Source organism: Sceloporus undulatus, chromosome 1 (assembly GCF_019175285.1).
Source record: "Sceloporus undulatus isolate JIND9_A2432 ecotype Alabama chromosome 1, SceUnd_v1.1, whole genome shotgun sequence".
Taxonomy (NCBI): domain Eukaryota; kingdom Metazoa; phylum Chordata; class Lepidosauria; order Squamata; family Phrynosomatidae; genus Sceloporus; species Sceloporus undulatus.
The window spans coordinates 122,964,400-122,988,708 of record NC_056522.1 but is presented as its reverse complement, the minus strand read 5'-3'; the positions used below and the strand labels follow the sequence as shown (position 1 = coordinate 122,988,708).

General features: G+C 40.0%; 1 protein-coding gene across 1 annotated transcript; it reads right to left on the bottom strand.

Annotated features, from left to right (window-relative positions):
- Positions 1-604: 604 nt before the first annotated feature.
- On the bottom strand, positions 605-22,313 carry UBE2J1 (ubiquitin conjugating enzyme E2 J1). Its single transcript, XM_042445200.1, has 8 exons — positions 22,072-22,313; positions 15,938-16,011; positions 13,521-13,652; positions 11,196-11,280; positions 10,372-10,477; positions 9,344-9,476; positions 5,589-5,723; positions 605-1,426 (listed from the first exon to the last, which is right to left on the bottom strand). The coding sequence occupies exons 1-8, from the start codon at positions 22,100-22,102 to the stop codon at positions 1,163-1,165; spliced, it is 960 nt and encodes a 319-aa protein (XP_042301134.1). The 5' UTR covers positions 22,103-22,313; the 3' UTR covers positions 605-1,162.
- Between the last annotated feature and the right edge of the window lie 1,996 nt (positions 22,314-24,309).

Here is a 24,309-nt window from a genome sequence, read left to right as displayed (position 1 = left end):
CAGAATTTAAATTGGAAGCTTTCTGTTTCTTACGCCAGCCTCTCTCAGAAAGGTCCTCCAGGGATTCCAGTCACACTATACGGTGATCTTTCTTGGATCTAGATAAGACTGGAACTGGTAAATAATTCTCCTCCATACAAGAAAGAGTGCAAAAGGGTGATCGGCCCAAAGCCTTGCTTACTGTCATACATGGGAATAGAAGTTATTCATAAAGATAGCCTCTTCCACAGTAAGAATCTGCAATCCTTTACTCTTGCAACTCACTGGTTATTAAACCATCAGAGAAAATTCAAAGAAAAGTCCCAAGTTCTTTTTTTGGCACGTGGCAAATGTCATGGATAACCTCAATTCATCATATCCTTATTTATGGATTTTGAAATTATTTTAATTTTTTAAATGATGGGCACATGAAATAGTTAATTTAATCCATTATATATATTTCTGGAGTCAGTCAAAGTCAATAAGTTCTGGGTAAATTATGTAGTTATATAACCATTTCCAGAATATCCAAATGTAAAAAAGCCAAATATACACAATTGACGTTGAAATCTTGCAAAAGATTATTCTAACTTCTTGACAATTAAAATTAAAACAGAAAGCAAAATATGTTCTGGCCCCTTTTTTAATGTACACTAGCAGTCTCACAATGTAAGGATTTTTCCTACATTTGTTCTGTAAGAAATAAACGTACTTACAAAATATTAACAACTTCCCTTCCCTGCTCAATTTAATAACATTTGCTGTGCAAATATACTTGCATTTCAATACATCCCACCCAGGTAAACTTGTATAGTCGCTCCATTATGAATAATTATTCATGCCAGCATAAAACCACAAATTTCATGTTTCTGTCAGTTAAAAATTATCCACAAAAGTTCACAAGTGAAGCATCCAGTCTTCTTACTCCCTAAATATCCTGCTACTGTAGAAACATTTTTTCCACATGACTTCAGGTCATCTGCTCAGTTTGTACAGATTGTTAATAAGTCCATACTCACACCAATATTAAGGTGCGCACTTCTTGCAGATATTAAAGTACCTCATAGTACACCAACTTCAGACTTAAAATAAGTAAATACAAAAAGTAATCTTATGTAAACAATCCTCATATCCAACATCCAATATCTTAATAAATCAATCAAGTCACTGTTATGAGAGAAATTCATAACTCAAATATATAGTCATTGGATAGATATATACGCCTAAATATAAGAGCTGCTAATGCTAAAACAAGAAGAAGAATTAGGACATTTGACCCCACAGGATCTGCGTTGACCCTTGGCTGTTGACCGTGATTGTAGTTGATTGACGTTGGCACTCGCCCTTGTTGTGCACGCCTCTGGCGAGGACTCAGAGAAGTATTATTTGCCATAGACTGAGTGTTGTTTTCTTGACTTGAGGTGGCTGAGTTGGTCTGATTTTCAGACTACGAAAGAAAAGAAAAGGGGGGCTGGATTGAAAAGAGTGGCATGTAACATACAGTACAATTTTTTTTTGAAAAGTTCAAAAAGAATAGAACAGCTAACTTTCACCTTCGTTGAATGTGCTTTTCGGAGTAGAGCAAAAGGTGGCATACTGCCAGATCAATACTAACTTACTATTGGAAAATGCAGTTGCTTATGTAACAGAGTGTGCCAATATTTTAACAATAATAGAGGGAAGAGAGTGTATTTGATAAAGACAAAATAAATGAGCCAGGGACAGCCTACATTTATTTCAGTATGGTATCCTCCATACCCTGCTAGGAAAATCATGCTCTGTAGTGTGGGATATAGTGCAGAAACCTAAAGCTCAGTCCCACTGTTCATCCAGATAAAATCGAGGAGATGAAGTAACAACTGAGTGATCCAGCAACTTGCCAAACTCCTCAACTTTCACAGCTGGACTATACTGGATCTAATTGGTCATCTCTCAAATTCTCTATGTATAATACAGCTATGGGTTTGTCAATAGGTCTCTTTCCTGCCGATACAAATATCCACTCAACTTCTAACACATGAACCTCCCAACCAAAGGGATTTCTATCTGCCCCATATTATCTTTTCTTCAGCCTCCCCATTTCCTAGATATCATATTAAGAAGTGTACACTCATTTTAAAAATACAGTGGACCCTCGCCTTAAGCGGGGATCCGTTCCGGATCCTGCCGCGTAAGGCGAATTCCGCCTATGCTCAAGCCCCATTATAAACAATGGGGCTTGTGCACGGCGGCGCGCAAGCGCCCATTCAACTAAATGGGATGTGCTGCTGCTTCCACCCCGCGCACGCCCCGTGGCTTGAGCATGTATGCTCAAGCCGCGTATGACGCGGGCACGCTGTATACAAAAAACAGAACAAATGAACTCTAAATATTTCATTTGTTCTTCATTTAAAATAAAAAATGTGAAAAACAAAATACAAGATCGAGTTTAATTAGGCCTTCCTTTCTTTTCTTTTCTTCTTTTTATATATCTGCATTGAAGGCACTCATTTGATTAGATACAGTACTAGGACACAGTGTAAAGTTCACAGAATAATCACAGAGATGGGTAAGAGGCATGGAAACCAGCAAACTGAAAAACGTATCTTAACTGTCTCTAACATGTGTGGGAAAAGTGCAGTCCACAGGCTATGTGCTGCCCAAAATACCCTATTCTGCAGCCCCTTCCTCATTTAATTTTTAATATTTTTTTGCCCCAAGAACAGCCCCAGCTGACTTAAAACCACCACAGAATGTGGCAGATTAGCCCCAATACCCCCATGACCACCCCATAATGGCCTAAAAAATTAAAACAGGGGCTGAAAACAAAACTGGAAGTTATGTGATGTCACTTTCCATCATAGTGGACATGCCGGTGTGGCCCTCCAGAGTGGTTCAGGGGTGAAAAATTCTACCTGCCCCTCCAACATTCCTTACCCCTGCTCCAAATTAAAAACCTTTGCTCAATCTGTCTTAATTCGAAAATGGCTGCAAATGTCATGGTCCAGTGGGCCCTTGTTATCTGCTGGGGTTTAGTTCCAGGACCCACCATGGATACCAAAACTCGTGGATGCTCAAGTCCCATTATATACAGTGCCACAGTAAAATTGTGTCCCTTATATAAGATAGCAAAATCAAGCATTGTTTTTGGCATATATAACCTTTTGGAATATTTTTAAGCCATGGACAGTTGAATCCGTGGATAAAGCATCCATGGACATGGAGGGCTGACTGTATTTGAACCATGTACCCCAAAGTGATGGGTAATATAGGACGGCTGATGGCAAATATGAATGTAATATGAAATGAATGAAATTCTAAAACAGAAGAGGAAAAAACTCTCTTTTCCATGCACATCCCTATTATCCCAGCCTTTAGCCTTCCTGTCTAATCCTCCTCATTTGATCCTTTAGGCCTCAGAAGCTAGCATATATGTGACCATTCCATGGTGTGTCTCAGCCAAATACTAATGGGACTAAACAGACAGGCAAGGACACAAAATGTTTTATGCAACATACATGGAACCTACTAGTATTACAAAGATGTTGATCTCATTGCAGCATGGACAAAATACAAAAGATCAAGGAAATGATTGGGAAATACAGTACATCTATGTAGACATATCCTTAAATATCTACAGAGACAATCCTTACGCAGACAAAAAGGGATGTCTTTCTGTTTGTTGGACCACAACAAACAAAAGGTGGCTTTGCAAAATACTTTCCAGGCCAAATTGTGCTGGAGACAAACGCACAACGCAGAAACAACCAGAGTTTGTTTCCCTATGGCCAACGGCCATAGAATTATGGGCAACTTCAAACATATGCTGAGTGAAGCAATACCACATGCAGAGAGATCAACAATCTGTTCCCTTAAAATATTAATCTACTTTGGGTAGTTAATCATCCATCACATGCAACAAACAGAAATAAATTTAAAGCTTTTTGTTATAAGCATGGCACCTATTCCAAAGACTCAAGTACAGATGGACTAAAACTGGCGAGTAGCTAGAGAAAACAGTATCATTCAAAATGGGATTAATTCAACAATTGCTGACTTTTTTTCTGTCCCAGGGAAACATACTATTATTATTTCCAGTGACTGCAGCTGACTGGTTTAAAAGGCATAGACTTTGCTAAAGAATTATGAAATTGGCAGAAAATAAGTTAAATCATATAGTTCTTCACATATGTGAAAAGGAAGAAATTTTTATTGGAGAAATCTGCATAATATTAGCATGCCTGCATTTCTAAATAGCTGGAAAATACTCTTCACCAAGCAACAGATGGTCTGATGTTATTTCACATGATTTTTTTTTAAACCAATCTGCACTCCCATCAGACCTGGAACACACACACAGCTTAACTAGGATTTGTCTACAATTTGTCAGTGAATTTAGATTGCATCTACAGCAGTCATAGCAGCAGCTGCCCTGTACCAATATCAGGCCTCGGTTACTTCCAATGTGGATAAGTTATGTAAGCACTCTCCTTCGCCATATTAATATGTCATAATTAAGCAAACAATTATTTAAAACGGTCAGAATTAATACTGGCCTTTATGTGGTCACATTTACTTCAGAGATTATGAAAAAGGAACATGATAAGCATATTTAATAGAATAAAAGCTCCAAATCACTAAAGTGCAGAGCTTCTATTTGGTTCAGTTTACATAAGTCTCTCAAGCTTAGGGCTAAAACAAGTATAGCTTTGAGGAACAAGTTCATACTATTTTAGGAAAGAAATTACCCTCTGTACAAGCCCCATTTGGTTTCCAAAGGCAGGACACTCAAGGCAAAGAGATATATTCTTAGTTATAGATGTGCTTCTACTTGCTATATTACTTAAACTCTTAAAATAGATATATAGGAGCAGAAAAGCTATTTTTATTAATATAGACATTTCTATTCTCTTTTTATTCCATAATTCCCAGAGTGGATTATAATACTGCACACAAAAACTCACAAATTCTAATAAAATCAAGCAACAGGACAATACAGTATTTCATGATCTCTCATCTGGCCAGTGCAATGAGAAATGTAATCTGGTGCATTTTTTGCTCTTAATGAGAATTCCAATGCACTTTGTAGTGTAAAAATGTTCCCTGTCTATAGGAGGGTTTGTAGATGTGTAATCAAGGGTATTCCAAAATACCCTAACAGCTAAAGCCAAAAAATGTAAATTCACATGCAGTGAAATACAGCTGCCCCTCCTAACTTGAGGATCTGGGATCCATGTCCTTGAATATCGGTGGAGGGGCAACCTCTGCTATTTTCAATGGTGCGCACAATGGCGGATACCAGGGTTTGATTCCCCGCTCAGTCATAAACACACTGGGTGACCCTGGGCAAGTCACATGCTCTCAACCTCAGGGAAAGGCAATGGCAAACCTCCTTTGAACATATTTTGCTAAGAAAATCCCATGAATGTTTCGTTTTAGGGTCACTATAAGTCAGAAACGACTTGAAGATACACAAAAACAACAACAATAAGTAAAATAGGGAATAATTTATCAGAACATTGATAAAAGTTTTTTAAAAAATGATCTCTAAGTAACACAAAGCAATATGAGCCCCTCCCCCATGAAAACGTTTGGGAAATTCCCAATTTCCATATTTATCAAATGCCTACCACGTCATTGATAGCTGTGTCCTGCAATGTTGGAATTGTACTTTCTTGTTGGTGTTCAGGTGAACTGGCCAAGTGGTTAAATTCTGACAGGTCTGTTGATTCAGCAACAGATTTTCTAGATGGGTTAACTTCAGCCTTAAACGAAAGGGCAAAACACCACATCATTAAATGGGAGTTCAGAAATCTAAGATGATATTATCAAAACCAGTTTTCTTATCTGCATGACTAATTCAGTCCTTATTAACAGGCACACACATAGCATGCACCATTAGTTCTAGAGCAAGTTGAAATGACTAAATGACAGATTTATAAATGACAGTATTCAAAAGACAACAATTATGAGTCAGGATTTTTTCTTTTATCAACTTAAATCTTGATCACTTAAAATACACAAAATTGAAATGATGGCAAGATTAAAGAAATTCTGGGAGCCAGTGATACTAATTTAATATTTGGCATACTGGCAAAACCACCTCTAAGTATTCCTTGCTTAAGAAAACCCTATGAAATTCATGAGGGTCGCTACTCGCCATAAATTGACATGTTTCTTGACTTATACATACATACACATATCATGTACACAGTGACTTACCATTCTCTTATGAGAAGGCAGCACTGTAAGCATATGGCAGGAACAGGGGAGGGAAAGCATCTTGTACAGGGAAAGCTCTGGGCAACCACTGCAATGTTTATATCATTTGGTTGTCAAAAGCACAAAGAAAACATTTTTCTGGAAACCACTGAAGGAACTTTATGAATAAGCATGGTAGCCATTCATAATAGTATACTTAACGCACAGAGACAGATTAAAAGCTTAAAATGATCCTTTAAGGATTTATACATTAGAAAGACAGAAATGACACTAAAAAATCTGAACTTCTCAGGTCAGATTAGAGGCCCATTCACACTACACAATTATAGCACTATATTCCATTTTTAAATGCCATGGTTACATCTCATGAAGTCCTGAGATTTATGGTTAAGGGAAGGGCACTTAGAATTCGCAGCCTAAGAGCTCTGGTCCCTTTGCAAACTACAAACTCCAGGATTCCACAGGATGCAGCCAAAGCAGTTGGAATGGAATGATAGCACTATAGTTGTTTACTGTGAATGGGTCTTCAGTCTCACCAGCAAAATTACAATGAGATATTTGTGCACTGTGGCCATATTATTCTACTGTACAATTTTATTCTTCTGCACAAATTCCCTCCTTTAGTTTCTGATATTCCTAATTAAAAATATACAACTATTTCACAAAATAAACCTAAAAAAAATTAACAACTAACAAATGGGAGGGCAAGCTGTGATTTGGATCCTATGAAGCAGTAAATGGAGTATGGTTCATTCATCTCATAAGGAATCCGGAGCATGAATAGTCTTTTTAAAAATCTCAGTCTATGCTATTGCCATTCTTTCCAACCAAAGACCTGTGTCCAGGTTTGTTACACTGAGTTGCTTACCTTAGGAATGGCAAATTTTGTTTATGTTTCAAACGATTCCGATCTTGCACTCTTTTAAACCTTTGGATATGTGGCAAAATGATATAATGAAATTTGTATGGAACAAAAAGAAGGCCAGAATCGGAAAGAAAATAATGTGTGATGAGAAAGAAAGAGGGGGCCTGGGACTCCCAAACTTGAAAATCTATTATTTTGCATCGATACTGTTGTGGTTAATAGAATGGATTCTGTTAGAAAATGAGTATATATTGAACCTAGAAGGAGACGGACTAAGATTCGGGTTTCATAGGTATTTATTTTATAATAAAGATAAAATTCATAGAGAATGTAAAAATCATATTATAATTAGATCAATGTTGAAGGTGTGGGACAAATTAAAACTGAGATTAAGTAATCAAATTGCTCACAGTTGCTCTCCACACGAAGCTTTTTTTAGGAGGGAAGGTATAACCAAGAAAAAATGGTTAAGATAACGCAGATTTAATTAATGTAACACAAGACTCAATAGAATTCAAAACAATGGAAGAGTTACAAAGTTCAGGCATCCCATGCCATTGGTATCTGTATATGCAATTAAAAGAGAGATGGAAAGTTGATAAGCTACAGCCAGGCATAGGTAATAAGAAAAATGAATGAGAAGAGATAATGGGAAAAGGAAAGAAGAAGGCCATTGCTAGATTTTATAAAATGATTTTGAGTTGGGACACGGAGGCGGAGGTAATCAGACGTAGTATGATCTTATGGGCACAGAATGTGGGTCACAATATAGCTTATGAAAAATGGGAAAATATTTGGACCAGAGGTCTTAAATATACTAGTAATCAGAACTTAAAGGAGAATATATACAAAATGACATATAGATGGCACCTTTCTCCACAAAGAATCTCCTTGATGTTTAAAGGCAGCAAACCAGAGTGTTGGAAATGTCTTAAAGTAGTAGGGTCTTATTACCACGTATGGTGGACTTGCACAGCAGCAAAACAATATTGGTTAAAGGTGCATAATATTATAACTAGAGAATTAAACATTCAAATCTCCTTTCTTCCTGAAACATATTTGTTGGGTATGATTGATTCGGAAATGCAGAAACAACATGGTAAACTAATCTTTTATCTCCTTACCTGTGCTAGAATCTCATACGCTACATTTTGGAAATCTGACCTGACCCCATCCATGGAAAAATGGATAATGAAAGTATTTGAAATGGCAGAAATGGATAAGATGACTTGCTGGATGAGGGAAAAAATGAAGAACTCATAAAAAAAGAATGGGAACCTTTTTACAAATTTATAGAAAGAAAATGGAAAAATATTGTGGTTTTGAGATAACTATGTAATAGGATACTTAGTAGGTATTTCCAGATTATAAACGAACATAGAGTAATGAAATTGAGTTTACATCCTTTACAATTAAGTTGTAGTTCGTTGATATAGTTCTCCTTGTTTGAAGATGCTTTATAAGGTACAAAAAATGGGTTAAAATAATAAGACAGGAATCTATTTGGGAAATAGGATTAGATAATCTGTGTACATTGTGAAGGAAATAATTAAGTATTAAACCAAATATATGCTCTTTACACTTTCAGGTAATATGTTTATACAGATTTACTCGCTTAAGGCAAATCACAGGGTAGAAGAACGTTCAAAAACTTACATGATAAGAAACTAAGGGTGGAAAATTTAGAATGAACTAATTGTGTACTTTGTGAAGGAAACAGTTAAGATACATGTAAGATAAAAACAATGGAAAATTGATACACTGAATAGAGATCCAGACAGTTGGAAGGCATAGTGTATGTTAAGTGTATTTTATTAATGTTAAATGTTTAATGATGAAGTTGAGTGAAGTACAGTGGTGCCTCGGGTTACGAAATTAATTCGTTCCGCGGCTAATTTCGTAACCCGAAAAACCTTCGTAAGCCGAATTGCCATAGGCGCTAATGGGGAAAAAAGCCGCGGCTCTGCCGCGGCTCCATTTAAAACAGCGCCGGAGTTTTTTCGTAACCCGAAAAAACTTTCGTAACCCAAAACAATAAATCCCTATGGGATTTATTCGTATCCCGAAAAATTCGTAACCTGGGTATTTCGTATCCCGAGGTACCACTGTATATATTGTTTAGGAAATGTATGTCTTATGTGTTATTATTGTAAATAGTATTTGGTCTTTGTGCTTTTGTTCTTGTTTTGTATTGTTTTGTTGATGTTTAAAACTTTGAAAATATCAATTAAAAAAAAAAGGAATGGCAATACTCATTGAATTACCTAGTAGAGAGAAAATAACAAATTATAACTCTACCTTGAAACTAATTTGCCTAGCAAGTTCCTTGGCCTCTTTGTCAGCAGCCTGGCTTGAGGCACTTCCAGATGTTAATGGTAAGAGAGCTTCTTTCATAAGTGATCCACATCCTTCACAGTAGAAATCCTGAGACCTAAAGGGTAAGAGAAATTTATACATTAGTTTAACAGAGTGCTCAACAGCAATCATGTTCACAGGATTCATATTGAATTTGTACATGTATGGTTTGAGCACTGAACTACTACTACTACTACTACTACCACCACCACTATTTAGATTATTTATACCCCACTCTTCAACCACAAGGGATCTCACAGTGGCTTATAAATTGTTGATTATACAGTCCCCTGCCCTCAGGTTTATAACCTAAAAAGACATGACACAAAAGGAGAAGGGAATGGCAATGGGGAAGGAGATCAAGTCCAGCAGATATGGCCAGTTCTTCTCTCCCTACAAGGCTAGGGTGGTAGCAGCAATGAGTATGGGGAAGAGGGTGGATAGAAGCTGTGTAAATACTCATAGGAACCTTGAGGGCATTTAGACAGTCGCTATAGTTTGTGTGACATAAGAGAAACAGGAGGAAGTCTTTGCATTGGCTACAGAGGGAAGGATCAGGGAAAGCTCTCACTCTTGGTGACTACCATGAACATTATAGAACACATTTGGTGTGTGTTCTGGAACAGGTTCTGCCTATTTCTCTCTGAATAATCATAGTGCTCAAACCAGTTGTTAGTTCCAAGTAGAGTACACCCACTGAATCAATTGCTAAATGGTAAGTAAACACTTATGCATTTATGCATTCCTATTAATTCAGTGGAGCCACTCTTATTGGGACTAGCAAATGGATATAGGTCATAGTGGTAAAAAACATATTCCATACACTTTACTCATTAAGAATAATCCTTAAAGGTACTTTGTTTCCAGGCAAAAACAAGCTCACAAATTAATTCAGTTAAGATTATTCAAAGAACACTGAAATAAGCCTTGAAAAATGAACAATAAAAACATGTTAAAAGTAAAGCCCATACTTCTTAGCAAGTGCTCTTCTTTCCTCAGGTGTGTAGTCTAGGGATCCTATGGCTCCCTCCCCTTTTGTAGGCATAAATCCAATAATGGCAAGCAAGGCAGTTCTTACTGTAGTCAAGGAAAACAAATATGCAGGTTAACCAATGATTAAAAAGAAATCCTACTGAAGCACAAAAGCCAAATATACAAGCAATCTGGATTGCACCCAGTGGTGTCCACCCACTAGCAGAATGGACACTGTGGATGGAATGCTAACTGATTGTTCATGGAAGAGACATCTTCTCTCCCTTCCAGACTCTCATGGGTCCCAAGGAGACTTGATGGAATAGATTTTGGTGGCAGTCTGCAGGAGGAGTAAGGAAAGACCTGCTACTTCAACAGAGGTCCACTGTTGATTAAAGTGGACCTCTGATTAAAAGAAGAGGGAAAACCTGCAAACTTAATCAACCCCTGCCTCCAGTGACCTTCCACATTACCACACATTACCTCTTATAGTGCTGCTATTCCACTTTTATGGCTCTGGTTACCTCCTGTTGCATTCTGAGGCTTTTAGTTCTGTGAGGCCTAAGAATTCCCTGGCTGAGAATTCTAAATGCCCCTCATTAAACTATAAATCCCAGAATGCAACCAGAGGCAGCCAGAGCAGTAAAAGTGGAATAGCAGAACTATAAGAGTGTAGTGCAGTAATCTAGTAAGACATGCCTGCACCGAAGCATAAATGTAACACAAACTATAAGAAAAGATTTATTACCCATTGTAGAATTTCATACTATGGATACAGTAAATTAAGAAAGGTCTTTGACTGCCAATATCAGTTGATACTTACTGCTCCATGATGGCTGCCATGTTTCAGGGTGGTGTCCTGAGATACTTAGGCAAATTTTCTTTCCCACTTCAAACCTGCCGTTGGCCTTCAACAGGTAGAAAGAAAATATTCTCAACTCATTTTCAGAAACCAAGGTTCACCATAAATAAGTTGAAAGAAGTATTTATCAACTGAAGCTAATACATACTAAAATCCAAGATCTAATTCAGAGGTTCCCAACCTTTGTTGGGCTGCAACCCCCTTTGGGGACGAAAGTCCTACCCGCGGTCTCCCTGATAGGTTGGGAGACCGGGAAGGGGCGGGACTTTCGGCCGCCTACAAGCCCCAGCGGGCTTTGCGGCTGAAAGTCCCGCCCCTTCCCAGCCTCCCAACTAATTAGGGAGGTCGCAGAGGGAAAAGGGGCGGGACCTCCGGTCGCAAAGCCCGCTGGGGCTTGCAGTCCTGTCCCCTTTCTCCTCGCGGTTGCCTGGCAGCCCCAGGAAGAAGAGGAGGAGGAGGCCGGCCCGCCCCTCCCTCCTCCAGCAAGGAAGGGAGAGGAGGAGGGACCCCCGTCCCTTCCTCCCAGCGGGTGCCTGCACCCGCGGGAAGGAAGGGAGAAGAGGCGGCCCCACTTCCAATCCCTTCCTCCTTGCGTGTGCCTGTGATGTTTATCACACTATACTCTTAAAGTGCTACTATTCCACTTTGACTCCTCTAGCTGCTTCCTGTTGCATTGTGGGATTTGCAGTTTTAAGGAGGAGTATTTAGAATTTTCAGGCAGAGAACTTCTGCCTGAGAATTCTAAATACTCCTCCTTAAAACTGCCAATCCCCGAATGCAACAGAGGCAGCTAGAGGAGTCAAAGTGGAATAGTAGCACTTTAAGAGTATAGTGTGATAAACATCTGTGCCAGAGCGGGCACTCGCAGGGAGAAGGGAAAGGAGGGAGCCCCGCCCCTTCCCCTTTTCCCCACATGATGCCTGCTCCAGTGCCGGCACCTGCGGGGAGATGGGGAGGGAGAGGTGGGGGGATTCCCAACCTGGTGACCCCCCAGAAAGGGTTGTGCGACCCCCAAAGTGGTCGCCCTCCCAGGTTGGGAACCCCTGATCTAGTTGAACACCACAGGGGAATAATATGTAGCCTTATCTATAACAGTAGAATTATTTGGCCACACAGAGATAATAACATTCTTCTCAAAGAATAATGAAGCTACAGCCAAAGGTTTCCTCTAAAAGTAGATGTTGCACATTATGCATGTAGCAGTTTTTACACAGAGGCTATGGGAAAGACAGGAGTTATTCTTTCATCATTGCTGATTCCTTAAAGACTTGGATAACTTACTGATTAAGGGGGGGATACAGACAGGCAGAAAGGAGTGCCAAGACACCACCCCTTTTTGCCCCACATTATTGCCGCGGCGACCACATGGCACTGGCAATGACGTGCTCCAAAAGAGAGCCACGAAATGCAGATCCTTTCCGCACTGCTGCCGAGGCGTCATTAGAGCCCTGGAGCAACGTGGTGACATCCCTTGTGTGCCGTGCCATTTAGAGGTGGCACATGAGGCACGTCACTGGCACACGTGCCAGCGAAATGTGTACACCCAAAATGGTGCCAGGAGAGCATGGAGCGTGTGGCCACTCCGCACACCTCAGTCCTAATTTTGGCCCCAGGCCGCTACAAAGCGGCGGTCTGTATCGGGCCTAAAATAGCAAGGACAACAAAAACTAGTCTAACATGCAGTATTCCTGGTAGCTAAATAAAAAATAAGGTATGAATGCCACCACTGTCCCCAAAATCTATACTGTACTCTACTTCTGACTCATGTGGCTTCTTAGTGCTCACAAAATAAAATGTTTAGAAAGCTTAACAATACTAGGCTAATCCAAATTAGGTTTTTTTAATGTTATATAATAAATTGAACCACCACCACTAGCAATTCTCTGTGTGCTAGACAACACCATGTTGTTTTTAATACAACTATTGTACAGTTTTTTAATGTAACAATTAAAATTCTCAGTGAAAATCCCCACTTAGTTTGCTCCAAACCTTTACAGTATTTTTTCTTCCTCTGTGAACCAAGAAAATCTGTAGTTCAAAAAAGAAGAAAGGTAATTTTCTTCCATATTCTTCGGACACTTCCAGTGCTTCATGGACAAAACCAAATACTGTACTAAAATTTCAATTAGACTGGTTGACAAGGAGGTAGACCAGAAATACAAAAAAAAAAAAAAACCTACATCTATATTATTTTAAAAATTATTCACCATATTCTTTGAGGTTACGACACATTGGCAATCTAACTAAATGACTGTGCTTTTAAGGATGGTTGCTGAACATTCTTACCGTTAAGAGAATAATACTTGGTGGTTTCATAGGATACTCTGGTGGCAGAACTATGCGTCCATGATAAACTCCCCCATCAAAATCTGAATCTGGAGGGCCCCTGACTGTGAAGTGCCACTCAAAAAGATTATCCTATTAAAAAATATTAAACATGCACTGAAAATAACAACCAACCATTCCTACTGTAAACCTATCAAATTAAGGTTCAAATTAGATGACATGTTTCTCACATAACTGCAAATACTCTTACAAAGATTTGTTGTGCAAATAATTTATTACTGGCTTGAAGCATAAACTAATGCTTGAACTGGCAGCCTGAGTTCATCATAACCGAATACTAGACTTCTTACATAATAATATATGCTACACAGCAACAATTGAAGCAAATGTTTACATAAAAACACACCTCATATAAACTAAGATGTATTATTTATTATTAATTCAAAGCTCCAACATAAACTAATGCATATATACTCTTTAAAGTCCTTTAAGCATAGATCATACGCTCCCTTTTACAGAACCTCCTCTTTCAAGTATGAATTTCTCCTACTAGTTTTAACCATGATTAATGCCCAGAACTTTAACTATATTTACTGCTAATTAAGATTTACAATATTAACTAGTTTTGTAAGAACCAGGATTTCAAATCAAGCTCGGAGGCTAGTTTCAAACCCATGATTAGCAGAATGCCTCATGAAGATGGTCAGTACCTTCATTATCCTTAATTGTAATTAAGCTCAGTATGAAAAATCCACATTAAAGAGGGGCTAGGAACATGTGATACCACAATTTGCTTCTAACTGGTTTAGAGAATTCAGATTGGTACCAGTCCCAAAATCATTCTCGACAATAAAAATCTCAGATAATGGTTTTAGAAATAACATGATTTTCTACATTCATATTTTATTAATTTAGAAATTTCAATAAAGCATAAACTTTTAGAAAGTTTTTGAAAAGGCAAACAACACTGATCTCCAGAGTCACTAATACGACTTTTGCAACTCTCTCATATGCAAGTCAAATAATGCCTAACTATCGATTTCTGAGATCATATGAGTACTACATCTTTTCAAATGCCTGATATAGGAACACTGTACAAACCAATTACATTATGTAGCAAAATTTGCCACACAGCACAGGTAGTACTTATGAATGCATATACAGTACTTCAGAGAATATAGCTGAATAGTCTGACCATAATTAGTTAAGTAGACACAGTACATAAAGCCCCATCATTATGATCTACGTAACACATGTGCACAGCCACATGAGCCAATTTGTAAATTAACAGGCACCACTGCTAGAATTTACCCTGACATCACTGCTAGAAGTTACCCTCAACTGACCTAGAAACTGCTTATTGGCAGTCAGATGGACACATAGTAGGGACTTTGCCAGAAAATTATCTGTCCTTCATGTCTTTGTCTTTATTTCTTTGCCTGAAGGCCATGTGGCAGGAAAAAAAACCTGAATTCTCATTAGATAATTTCATACAGAAGGCACAACATAGTCCTACAATTGGTTTAAAGGGAAACTGCTTTTGAAGGATTATATTGGAAGACTAGGCAAGACATTGAGTATAAAAATTCTTTGAGTATAAAAGGCATTTTATTAATGCAGCAGATTCAAGTTCAGACTCAAAGCAGATCAGTGTTGTAGTAAACCCTGACTCCAACAAAAAGATGAGGGAGAAGGAAAGAGGTCATACACATGTGGGAACAATTCTGATGTAAATATGTGAGTCTGGGCAAAAGGTGTTTTCTGTTCTGAATTTATTCAGGCGCATTACAGACCGCCCAAAACCGGGCAGTCTGCTGCTGCTGCCGTCATTACCTGCGCCGAGAAGCCCCAGCGGCCAGACCGCGAGGCTTCCCGGCGCAGCTAAAAAGAAGCGCCAAAATGGCACTTCTTTTTGGCACCTGGAAGTGGCGCCGTGAGGCGTGCACTCACGGCGTCACTTCCGCCGTGTGACATCCGGACGCTGTGCGTCTGAGACGTAAAGATGGCGGCGCCCGTGTGGACAGGCACTGCCATTTACTACACACTCCACGCGTACAGGGGACGGGGCTGGTTAGGAAGGTAAGACCCTAGCAGAGCGCGTACTAAATGGCGGTCTGTAACACGCCTCAGTTACACTGTGAAAGGAAAAAAACTTGTTTGCAACTTTATCTATACCAAGAACAGCTGAAATTATTTACCCTGTTTTTAAGGTTTAAGATAGGTTATCTTTTTTTTAAAAGAGAGGTTTACATTAACACATAACACAGATCTATGAGCTCATATACAAGTCTAAATCCCATTGCCATTAACATGCTACAAATGCTAGTCATATGTAAAATGTCGTAGGGAAAGTTGTAAAACTGCTGATAAGCCCCTAACTTTTGTAGATTTGTTTTCCAGAGTGAACACACACTAACCTCTAAGGGCTGGGCATGATAATGGTCTGTCGGATCTTTCAGTTCAGCGGCTTCTTTCATTAAACGTTTAACAGCTGAAACAAGAAAAAATCACTACATGAGTAAAAAAAAAAAGGAACTAGAATTTATGGCTGAATAAATATTGATCCTACCCCTAAACAATATTTTTAAAAGTAAATGTTGTATTCAAATGGGAGACATAAAAACTGGGCACAAATCATATTAAGATGAGACACAGAGGAATGTAGTAATTGAAAAGGAAGAAAAATAATACAGTCAAGTGGAACATTGGGAGAGAATTTGTTAAATTCAGTAAACATCCAGACTTATATGTAGGTATGTAAAATATGTAGCTTCCAAATACATTTATAAAACAGAAACATTGCATCTCTAGTCTAGATCTATGCACCACTTCCATGCATGCAAGGAATACCTACTAATGAAGGGGCTATCACATTTCTCCTTCAGACTGCATTATATAGCTATATTAAATGATGCTCCTGAGAATATCCCTGATCTTCAGAAGCAACCTCCCAAGGAGACCAGACAGGGGAAACAGGCCTGTGATATGTTGTACCTTTCTCATATTTTGGTTTTCAATGCTTATAATATACAAAATGTGTGATACCAGAAGACAAAACACTGGATGTGAACAAATCAACATTTTCAAAAGTGTTTCAAGTACTGAAACCTCCAAGTTGCTTTTCTTATCTACAAAAGAAAAGATGGGAATTTTATTTTGTTTATATTAAACTGCTTTTAATTTTACTGATAGAATTCAAAGATATAGCCGTGCTAATCTGCAGAATCATATGTACAGAGCTTGTAGCCCCCTTTGATACTAACTGAAAAAAATGTTGTCAGTATGAGCTTTCATAGACTTAAGTCTACTTCCTCAGATGCATCTGAGAAGCTCGTGCTGACAACTTCTTTCTTTCAGTTAGAATTAAAGGGGCTACAAGATCTCTTTAATTTTATTGATAGTTTACTTATATTCAGAGACATAGTTAGTGTTAGTCTGGAATATCAGTATTCAAAGCAATCTTGTACCACCTTTTAGACTGTGTGAAAGAAGTTGTAGCATAAGCTTTCCTAGACTTTGGCCCAATAGACAGGCCAAAATAAAGCTGCTTTGGGTCTCTTTGGAGGTATGCTGTTTCAATGATCCATGCATCCTAAGAGTCCAGAAGCGGTGCCAAAGCTGCGCTCCAGTCCTTAGGACTGGATTGTGGCTTTGGTGCTGCTTCCAAAGTGGCCCGAAGCAACTTTACTTTGGCCATTAGCCAGTTTGTATAGGGCCTTTGTTTACTTCTTCAGATGAACAAAGTGAACTGCTGCCCAAGAAGGATCTTTATCATTAGACTGTATGAATAGTCATAGAAATGCAAAATTTGTGGGTGTGGTAATGAGGTGACAAATTCAGTCTTAACTATGGTAGTTGAAGGACAAAAGCAGGAGGAAAGATGTTGCCTAAGGCCAGGATGGGTGGATAACCACATGAATGGAGGAGGGAATTTTGGAATGTGGTTTGTGCAGGCTGGGAACCAGAAAGGAGATGTGATAAACTGGCCTAGAGTGTCTTCATGAGGATGGGGTGTTAACCAGTGTTATAATTTGTATGGAATTGAAAGATATAGCTGCATTAGTCTGTAGAATCAGTATGTAGAGAGATCTTGTATGGTGTTTTTTAATGTTGTAAGACGCCCTGAGTCCCAGCCTTGGGAGAAGGGCAGGATATAAATAAATATAATCATCATCATCTTGTAGCACCTTTGAGACTAATTGAAAGATAGAAATTGGCAGCATGAGCTTTCGTAGACTTCAGCCTACTTCCTCTATTTAATGCAATTAGTCTCAAAGGTGTTTTAAGATCTCTCTATATATGTGTGTAGCAAGAAGCCATAGTCTCTGTGCAACTTCTTTTGCCCAGTTAGTCTCAAAGATGCTACAAGATCCTTCTGCAGTTTAATTATCTGTAACTTTAGTATGATGTGTTGTTGTTTTTTACCTGTATCTGATTTAACTTTTGTAACCCACCTTGTGTCCCAGGCTGGGGGAAAGGTAGGATATAAATAATAATATAATAATAAAAATAAAGGTTCACATTCCATGCAGCAGACAGAGGTGCCTCTTCAAGGGAGTTCTAATAGTCCTGCTAAATTCATTATATAAAAATCTGGGATGTGACCAAGTCCCAAATTATTAGACTTAAGTGTTTCACTAGCTACAAGTGATAACAGAACTCATGATGCATCTACTATATCGTTAGCTGGCTTCTGATGATACTTCATGAGCAAGTTACATGTGGATTGAGCATGCATGTGCACATTTATATATGTGCACATAAACATACACACAACATCACAAAGTTATAAACAAATTCAATCACATCAATAGCTATGTCAGTCTTCATGGCCCTTCTATTCATCCGACTATCTTCACAGATACATCCAGTAAACAAACAAACAAACAGGAGATAACCTTAGAATATAGAGATTCTGTAGCCCCTTTGAGACTAATTGAAAGAAAGAAGTTGGTAATTTGAGCTTTCGTAGAATTAAGTCTATTTCCTCAGATACATTTGGTGAAGTGGAAAGCCAAGTACAGACCTACAGTATATATGCCACTGATGTGTGAAAATAGCTATTCAAATTAAAAATCCTTTGTGTATGGAAATGAAGTAGCAAGTCCAGTTTTAAAGATGGTTGTTTGTGAACAAAGGCATAGGAAACCTTGTTGGTGACTGTTACTAGGCTCTGGACCCTCTCTCTAGAGAGGCTAGACTGGCACCCTTCCTTGTGCCTTTCCAGAGGAAGGCAAACACTGCAGGCCTTTGGAGAATAACTGCTTTAGTTAAGTTCAGAACTTTTAACTGAGCGTAGTATTGTCTGGAAAGGCAATGACAAACCACTTCTGAATACTGTAAATCTTGCTAAGAAAACCCTAGGATGGGCTTGCCATAAGTTGGAGTGAACCTGAAAGCATATGACAACAACAAGAAGAAGAAATGTCTGTACAGTATTTGTAATTACTGCTGTTTTTACTGGGTGTGTTTTTAAAATTGCTTATAATAATTATTATTTAATTATGCCCTAGAGATGTGAAATTTTATCTGCACTTAACTTTGTAAACTATCTTAATTTCCAGGAATGGGGAAAAAGGTAGGATATAAATATGATGATGATGTTGCAGTATTCTGCTGTTTTTATTTCAACAGACAAACAGCCAGCTGCACTGAAACAACGTCACGTGATCTGACGCTGACGTATCTATTTTATATAAATGTCTCTACATGTCTCCCTTAAAATGAAAGGAAAACAATATCATACTTCACCAAACACAGCAGAAGATTTTGCCTGCTTTCAAAAGCTCTGAGAGTCAAGCCTGGTTAGGAAACAGACAGGAAATCCCTGGGATGTCCAGCTAGACAGGAATCTAGAAAGGAATTCTGCCTGAAACCTCCTTGGAAAGCTATTGCTACCCACTCACTGCTGAAAACCATTTTCTACAATCATTGCTGGTTTACAAGATAACCAGGGTCAGGCCTGCTTAGTACAACTAGTACTAGCAAAGGAATTCCATGGCTATATTTCAGAGGAAGAGAGCAGCCACCCACTTTCTCGAAGAAGAAAACTCTATGAAATTCATTGTTGTTGTTATGTGCTTTTGTTTTGACTTTTGGCAACCTAAGTCAATAACCATGAGGTTTTCCTGGCAAGGTTTGACCTTGCCTTCCCCCGAGGCTGAGAGAGTGTGACTTGCCCAAGGTCACCCAGTAGGTTTCCATGGCTGAGCTGGGATTCAAACCCTGGTCTCCAGAGTTATAGTCCAACATTCAATCCACAAGTTCACACTGGCTCTCATAGGGCCAACGATAGGCCAAAAGCACATATGCGCACACTGGAGACTATTTTTCAATTGTTTGAAATAAGTAGTAATGCAATAAGCATATATGAAGACAGAAGGAACAGAAAGATGCTGGGTTAAAAATCAGGTGCAGGTTGAAGCTAATCTTGCCAAGAAAACTCTAAAAGAAAGTCACCGTAAGTTGAAGGCACACAATTACATTGAACTTGATAGGATTTTCTTAGGCAAGAAAGTGGGTGGCTGCTCCCTTCCTCTGAGATACAGCCCACAGCACATGGGATTTCTTGGATTTCTTGTGATGATGGTTGTTGTGTGCCTTTAAGTCATTTCTGATTTATGCAACCCTAATGCAAACCTTTCCTAGGGTTGTGGTGTGCATTTGGGGCTGAGGCTACGGAGCACAGGGTGTGTCCCAGCGAGTGACTTGGCCACAGAGAGACCAGATGTCCTCCTTTTTTCCAGGACATGTCCTACATTTCAACCTTTTGTGCAGGAGGAATTCCAAAATGTCTGCCATTTTGAGCACAACTAAGAAGCCCACTGAGTAACACCATGTTTGCTGTTCCTCTTTGTGAAATGTGTCTATTTGGTAGCCTGTCCTTGTTGCAAATAGGGAGATAGGATAGTTCCTTTTCCCTAGGAGCAGCAGCATATGAGACGCGTACTCAGAGCTCAGGGTGCGTTTGTTTCTCACCAGAAGAAAAGGGTGACAAAGATTTTAGGCAGTGCTGTATTTCAGGACACCCTGCAAATGTTGACTTTTCTCCCTTCATTTCAGCACAATGGACAAATGAAAGGAATAATCTGAATAATTTAAACTTAAAAAGCAGAGTGGTGTAGTGGTTTAAATGTCCAGACTAGGACTCTGGAGACCAGGGTTTGAATTCCAGCTTGGCCATGTAAACCCAATAGATGACCTTGGCCAAGTCACACTCTCTCAGCCTCAAGGGAAGGCAATGGCAAACCTACTCTGAAGATACTTTCCAAGAAACCCCATGCCAGGTTCAACTTAGGATCGGAATAAGTTAGACACGACTTGAAGGGGCACAACAACAAGATTCAGTCAAGGGTTTGTTGCTAGTAAAGTACACCTTTAAGTCTTTGTCTTCCTCAGAGTTCTAGAAGTATCTTGAGAGCCAAGAGGAAATTTTAAGCTGAGTTAATCAGAAAAGTATCCTCAGAGAGGAAGGCAATGGCAAACCTCCTCTGAACAAATCTTGCCAGGTTCTCCTTAGGGTCGCTATAAGTTGGAAACGACTCGAAGGCACAAAACAACAACAAACATAGTAAAATACAGTATATGTAATATAGAAGGCATGTAAGGATACTAGGAGACCAGGGTTCAAATCCCATCTGGGCCACGGAAACCCCCTGGGTGACCTTGGGCAACCCTCAGCCTCAAGGGAAGGCAATGGCAAACGTCCTTTGGAGAAGCTTGTCAAGAAAACCCCATGACAGGGTCGCCTTAGGGTTGCCATAAGTTGGGAACGTACACAAGAACAATATGTAATATAGCTGTAAATACACCAAATGAAATGGATCTGTATTCGTGTTTTTAGTTTTTATTTTGTAAGGTCCTAGATTTCTCTTCCATGTTGTCCTGCCTTGTCCTCCTTTGAGGTTAGGGCACTTGGTCACCTCCACCAAGCAGCTCCCTTCCCATCCTGCCTGGGATGTGTGTGGGTTGTGTGCTTTCAAGTCCTTTCTGACTCATGGGGTTTCCTTGTCAAGTTTCTTCCGAGGGGCATTTGCCATTGCCACCCCCTGAGGCTGAGAGAGTGTGACCGCCCAAGGTCTCCCAGAGGCTTCTCATGGCTGAGCAGGGATTCCAACCCTAGACCCCGCTGTGCCAGGTGTGTGTATCCTCCCAGTCCTTTGGCTTGAGAAATGCAGGTACAGAGATGGAAGTGCCAGGAAAGCAGGGGCAGGGAGGGCAGGGTGACCTGAAGTGTCCTCGCCACAAAGGAGGGCATTTTGGAGGACGTGACCAAAATAAAGACTAAAAGGCACTCCTGTCGTGCTTCCTGGCCATGCTCAAAATGGGAGGGCGATTTAGAACCCGGACAGGAGGCTGAAATGGAGGACGCAGCGCTTGGCCACCCTCAATAACAGAAGCGCCGCGGCCTAGCCGAGCCCTGAAGCCGCGGCGTCGCGTGAATTCCCAGCCCGGGGACGGGTGGGGGAGGGCGGGCACCGGCGACCCGCATCCCCGGGCGGAGGGCTGCTTCCTTCCCCACCGACCCGGCCTCCTTCCCCGCCGCACTCACCGGGGCTCTTGAGGTTGTATCGGGCCTCCATGGCGGGACAAGGGCTCTTCCACGGCCGGCTTCCTCGCTCTCTCCCTCCCTCAGCGCCGCCCGGCCACGACGAGGAAAGGAGGCCACGTCAGGCTCCCTCCCGGTCGCCTTTGACCCCTTCCTTCGGCGACTCACAGCCGCCAGGGAGGGAGGGAGGCAGGGACTAGGGAGGGAGCCCGGAGGGCGGGCAGGATTCTCAGGGGAAGGACTGGAGGAGGAGGCCCAGCGGAGGACGGACGGACGGACACACGCCCCAACGCCCGCCAACGCCAACGCCTCGCCCAGGAAGGCCCTCCTCAAGGGCCCCGGGGGCTGAAGGAAAGAAGAAGGCAGGCAGGCAGAGACTGGGAGGCTCTTCTCCTCCTTTTTCTCCTCCTCCTTTATCCTTCTTTGCCTTCTCCTTCTTTCTCCTTCTCCTTTTTCTTATCTTTCTTTCTCCTGTTTCTTCTTCTTCTCCTTCTCCTTCTCTTTTTTCTTCTCCTTCTTCTTCTCCTTCTTTCTCCTCTTTTTCCTCCTTCTTTCTCTTCATTACCCCTTTTCTTCTCCTTCTTCCTCCCCGCTTTCTCCTTCTCCTTCTCCTTTTTCTCCTCCTCCTCCTCCTTTTTCTTCCCTTTCTTTCTCTTCCTTTGCAAAATATTTTGATATTTGAATGTTTAAATGCCTGATTTGTATATCCTGACTGAATATACAGGCCGAATACCTAAGGCTGTGCCAAAATAATCCAGTTTGACACCGCTTTAACTGCCATGGCTCCAGGCTCCAGAATTCAGGGAACAGGAGTTTGGGGATAGGCGTTTGTTTGTGGAGCTCTGGTGCCACAACAAACTACAAAACCCAGAATCCCATAGCATGGAGCCATGACAGTTGAAGCAGTATCAAACTGGATTATTTCAGCAGTGCAAATGCAGCCTGAGACTGCTCACATAGGCCCATTTCCCTAAGCGTAGCCCCCATTGGTGCTTATTATTGTATACAAATACTGCATATACTCATGTATAAGTCTAGAAATTTAGGTCCAAAAATTGACCCCCAAAAACTAACTTGACTTATCTATGGATCAATGTAATCACTGTGTCTTAACTCTTATTTAAAAGAAGGAACCATCATCTCCTTATGAAAAGCAAGAGTATAATATGTGAAGCACTGGCCCGCTCTACTCTCTCAACCATCCAGTCTTAAGAGTAAACACATAGAGTTCATTTTATAAGCTCTTTGACATTGTTTTGCTTTGCTTCGTCCTTTTAGATCTTTTGCTATATCCCCCTAAGTTTTACCCTCGACTTATACTTGAGGTCGACTTATAGTTGAGTATATACAGTGTATATACAGGGTGGCCACAGTTATTTTCCAAAAAGAAAATATATCTCACCAACTTGCTGATTTCCTTAAAATTGATTGACTGGTATTATAACCTTCAAGAGCCCAGGTCATCAACTCATTTGCATTGCAATGTGGTCTTCCTCTTTTCCTACTGCCTTTCAGAAGGAGAAGGAGAAGAAAAAGGAGAAGAAATGCCTTAACCAAGCATTGTCTTTTGCAATGGACCAGGTTTTCTCATGCTATGTCCAAAATACGACAGCCTCCATTTAGTATCTAGATCTGAATTTGACTATTGTTGTTATGCAGGTACTGTATAACAAAAGCCAGTGCCTTAAACAAGAATATTAAAGTATACATGCATTTCAAATAGTTTAGAATAGAATAGAATAGAATAGTTTATTTACGGTCTTTGACTCAAATATCTCAGTGTTATCGGTATATATACACTTAAGAATAAAAACACTCTTACAAAAAAACTAATAAATCTAGAAAAGCTCAAATTAAAACACAAATATACATATAAACAGGAAGCATTACACACTGACAACTCGTTCTTTTAACCACAATTCTGATCCTTAATAATTTGTTTGCGTGTAGCAATGGCGACAGCACAAAATCAGGCCATATTCTCGGTAATTTGTGAATCTACATCCTTGAGCAATAGTGTCAAGTAGTAACTAGCTGTTCGACCTGGAAATTTTTGTGAGATTGGATGAATTAAAGAGGAACGCACACCTTGATAAAAAGGGCAGTACAATACAATATGCTGGAGTGATTCCACTGAGGTGTCAGAGCAGGAGCATGTCTGGTTCTCATAAGGGACCTTCGTATATTTTCCTTCCAATACAGCTGAGAGAAGAACATTAAAGCGAGCTGCAGTAAAGGCTG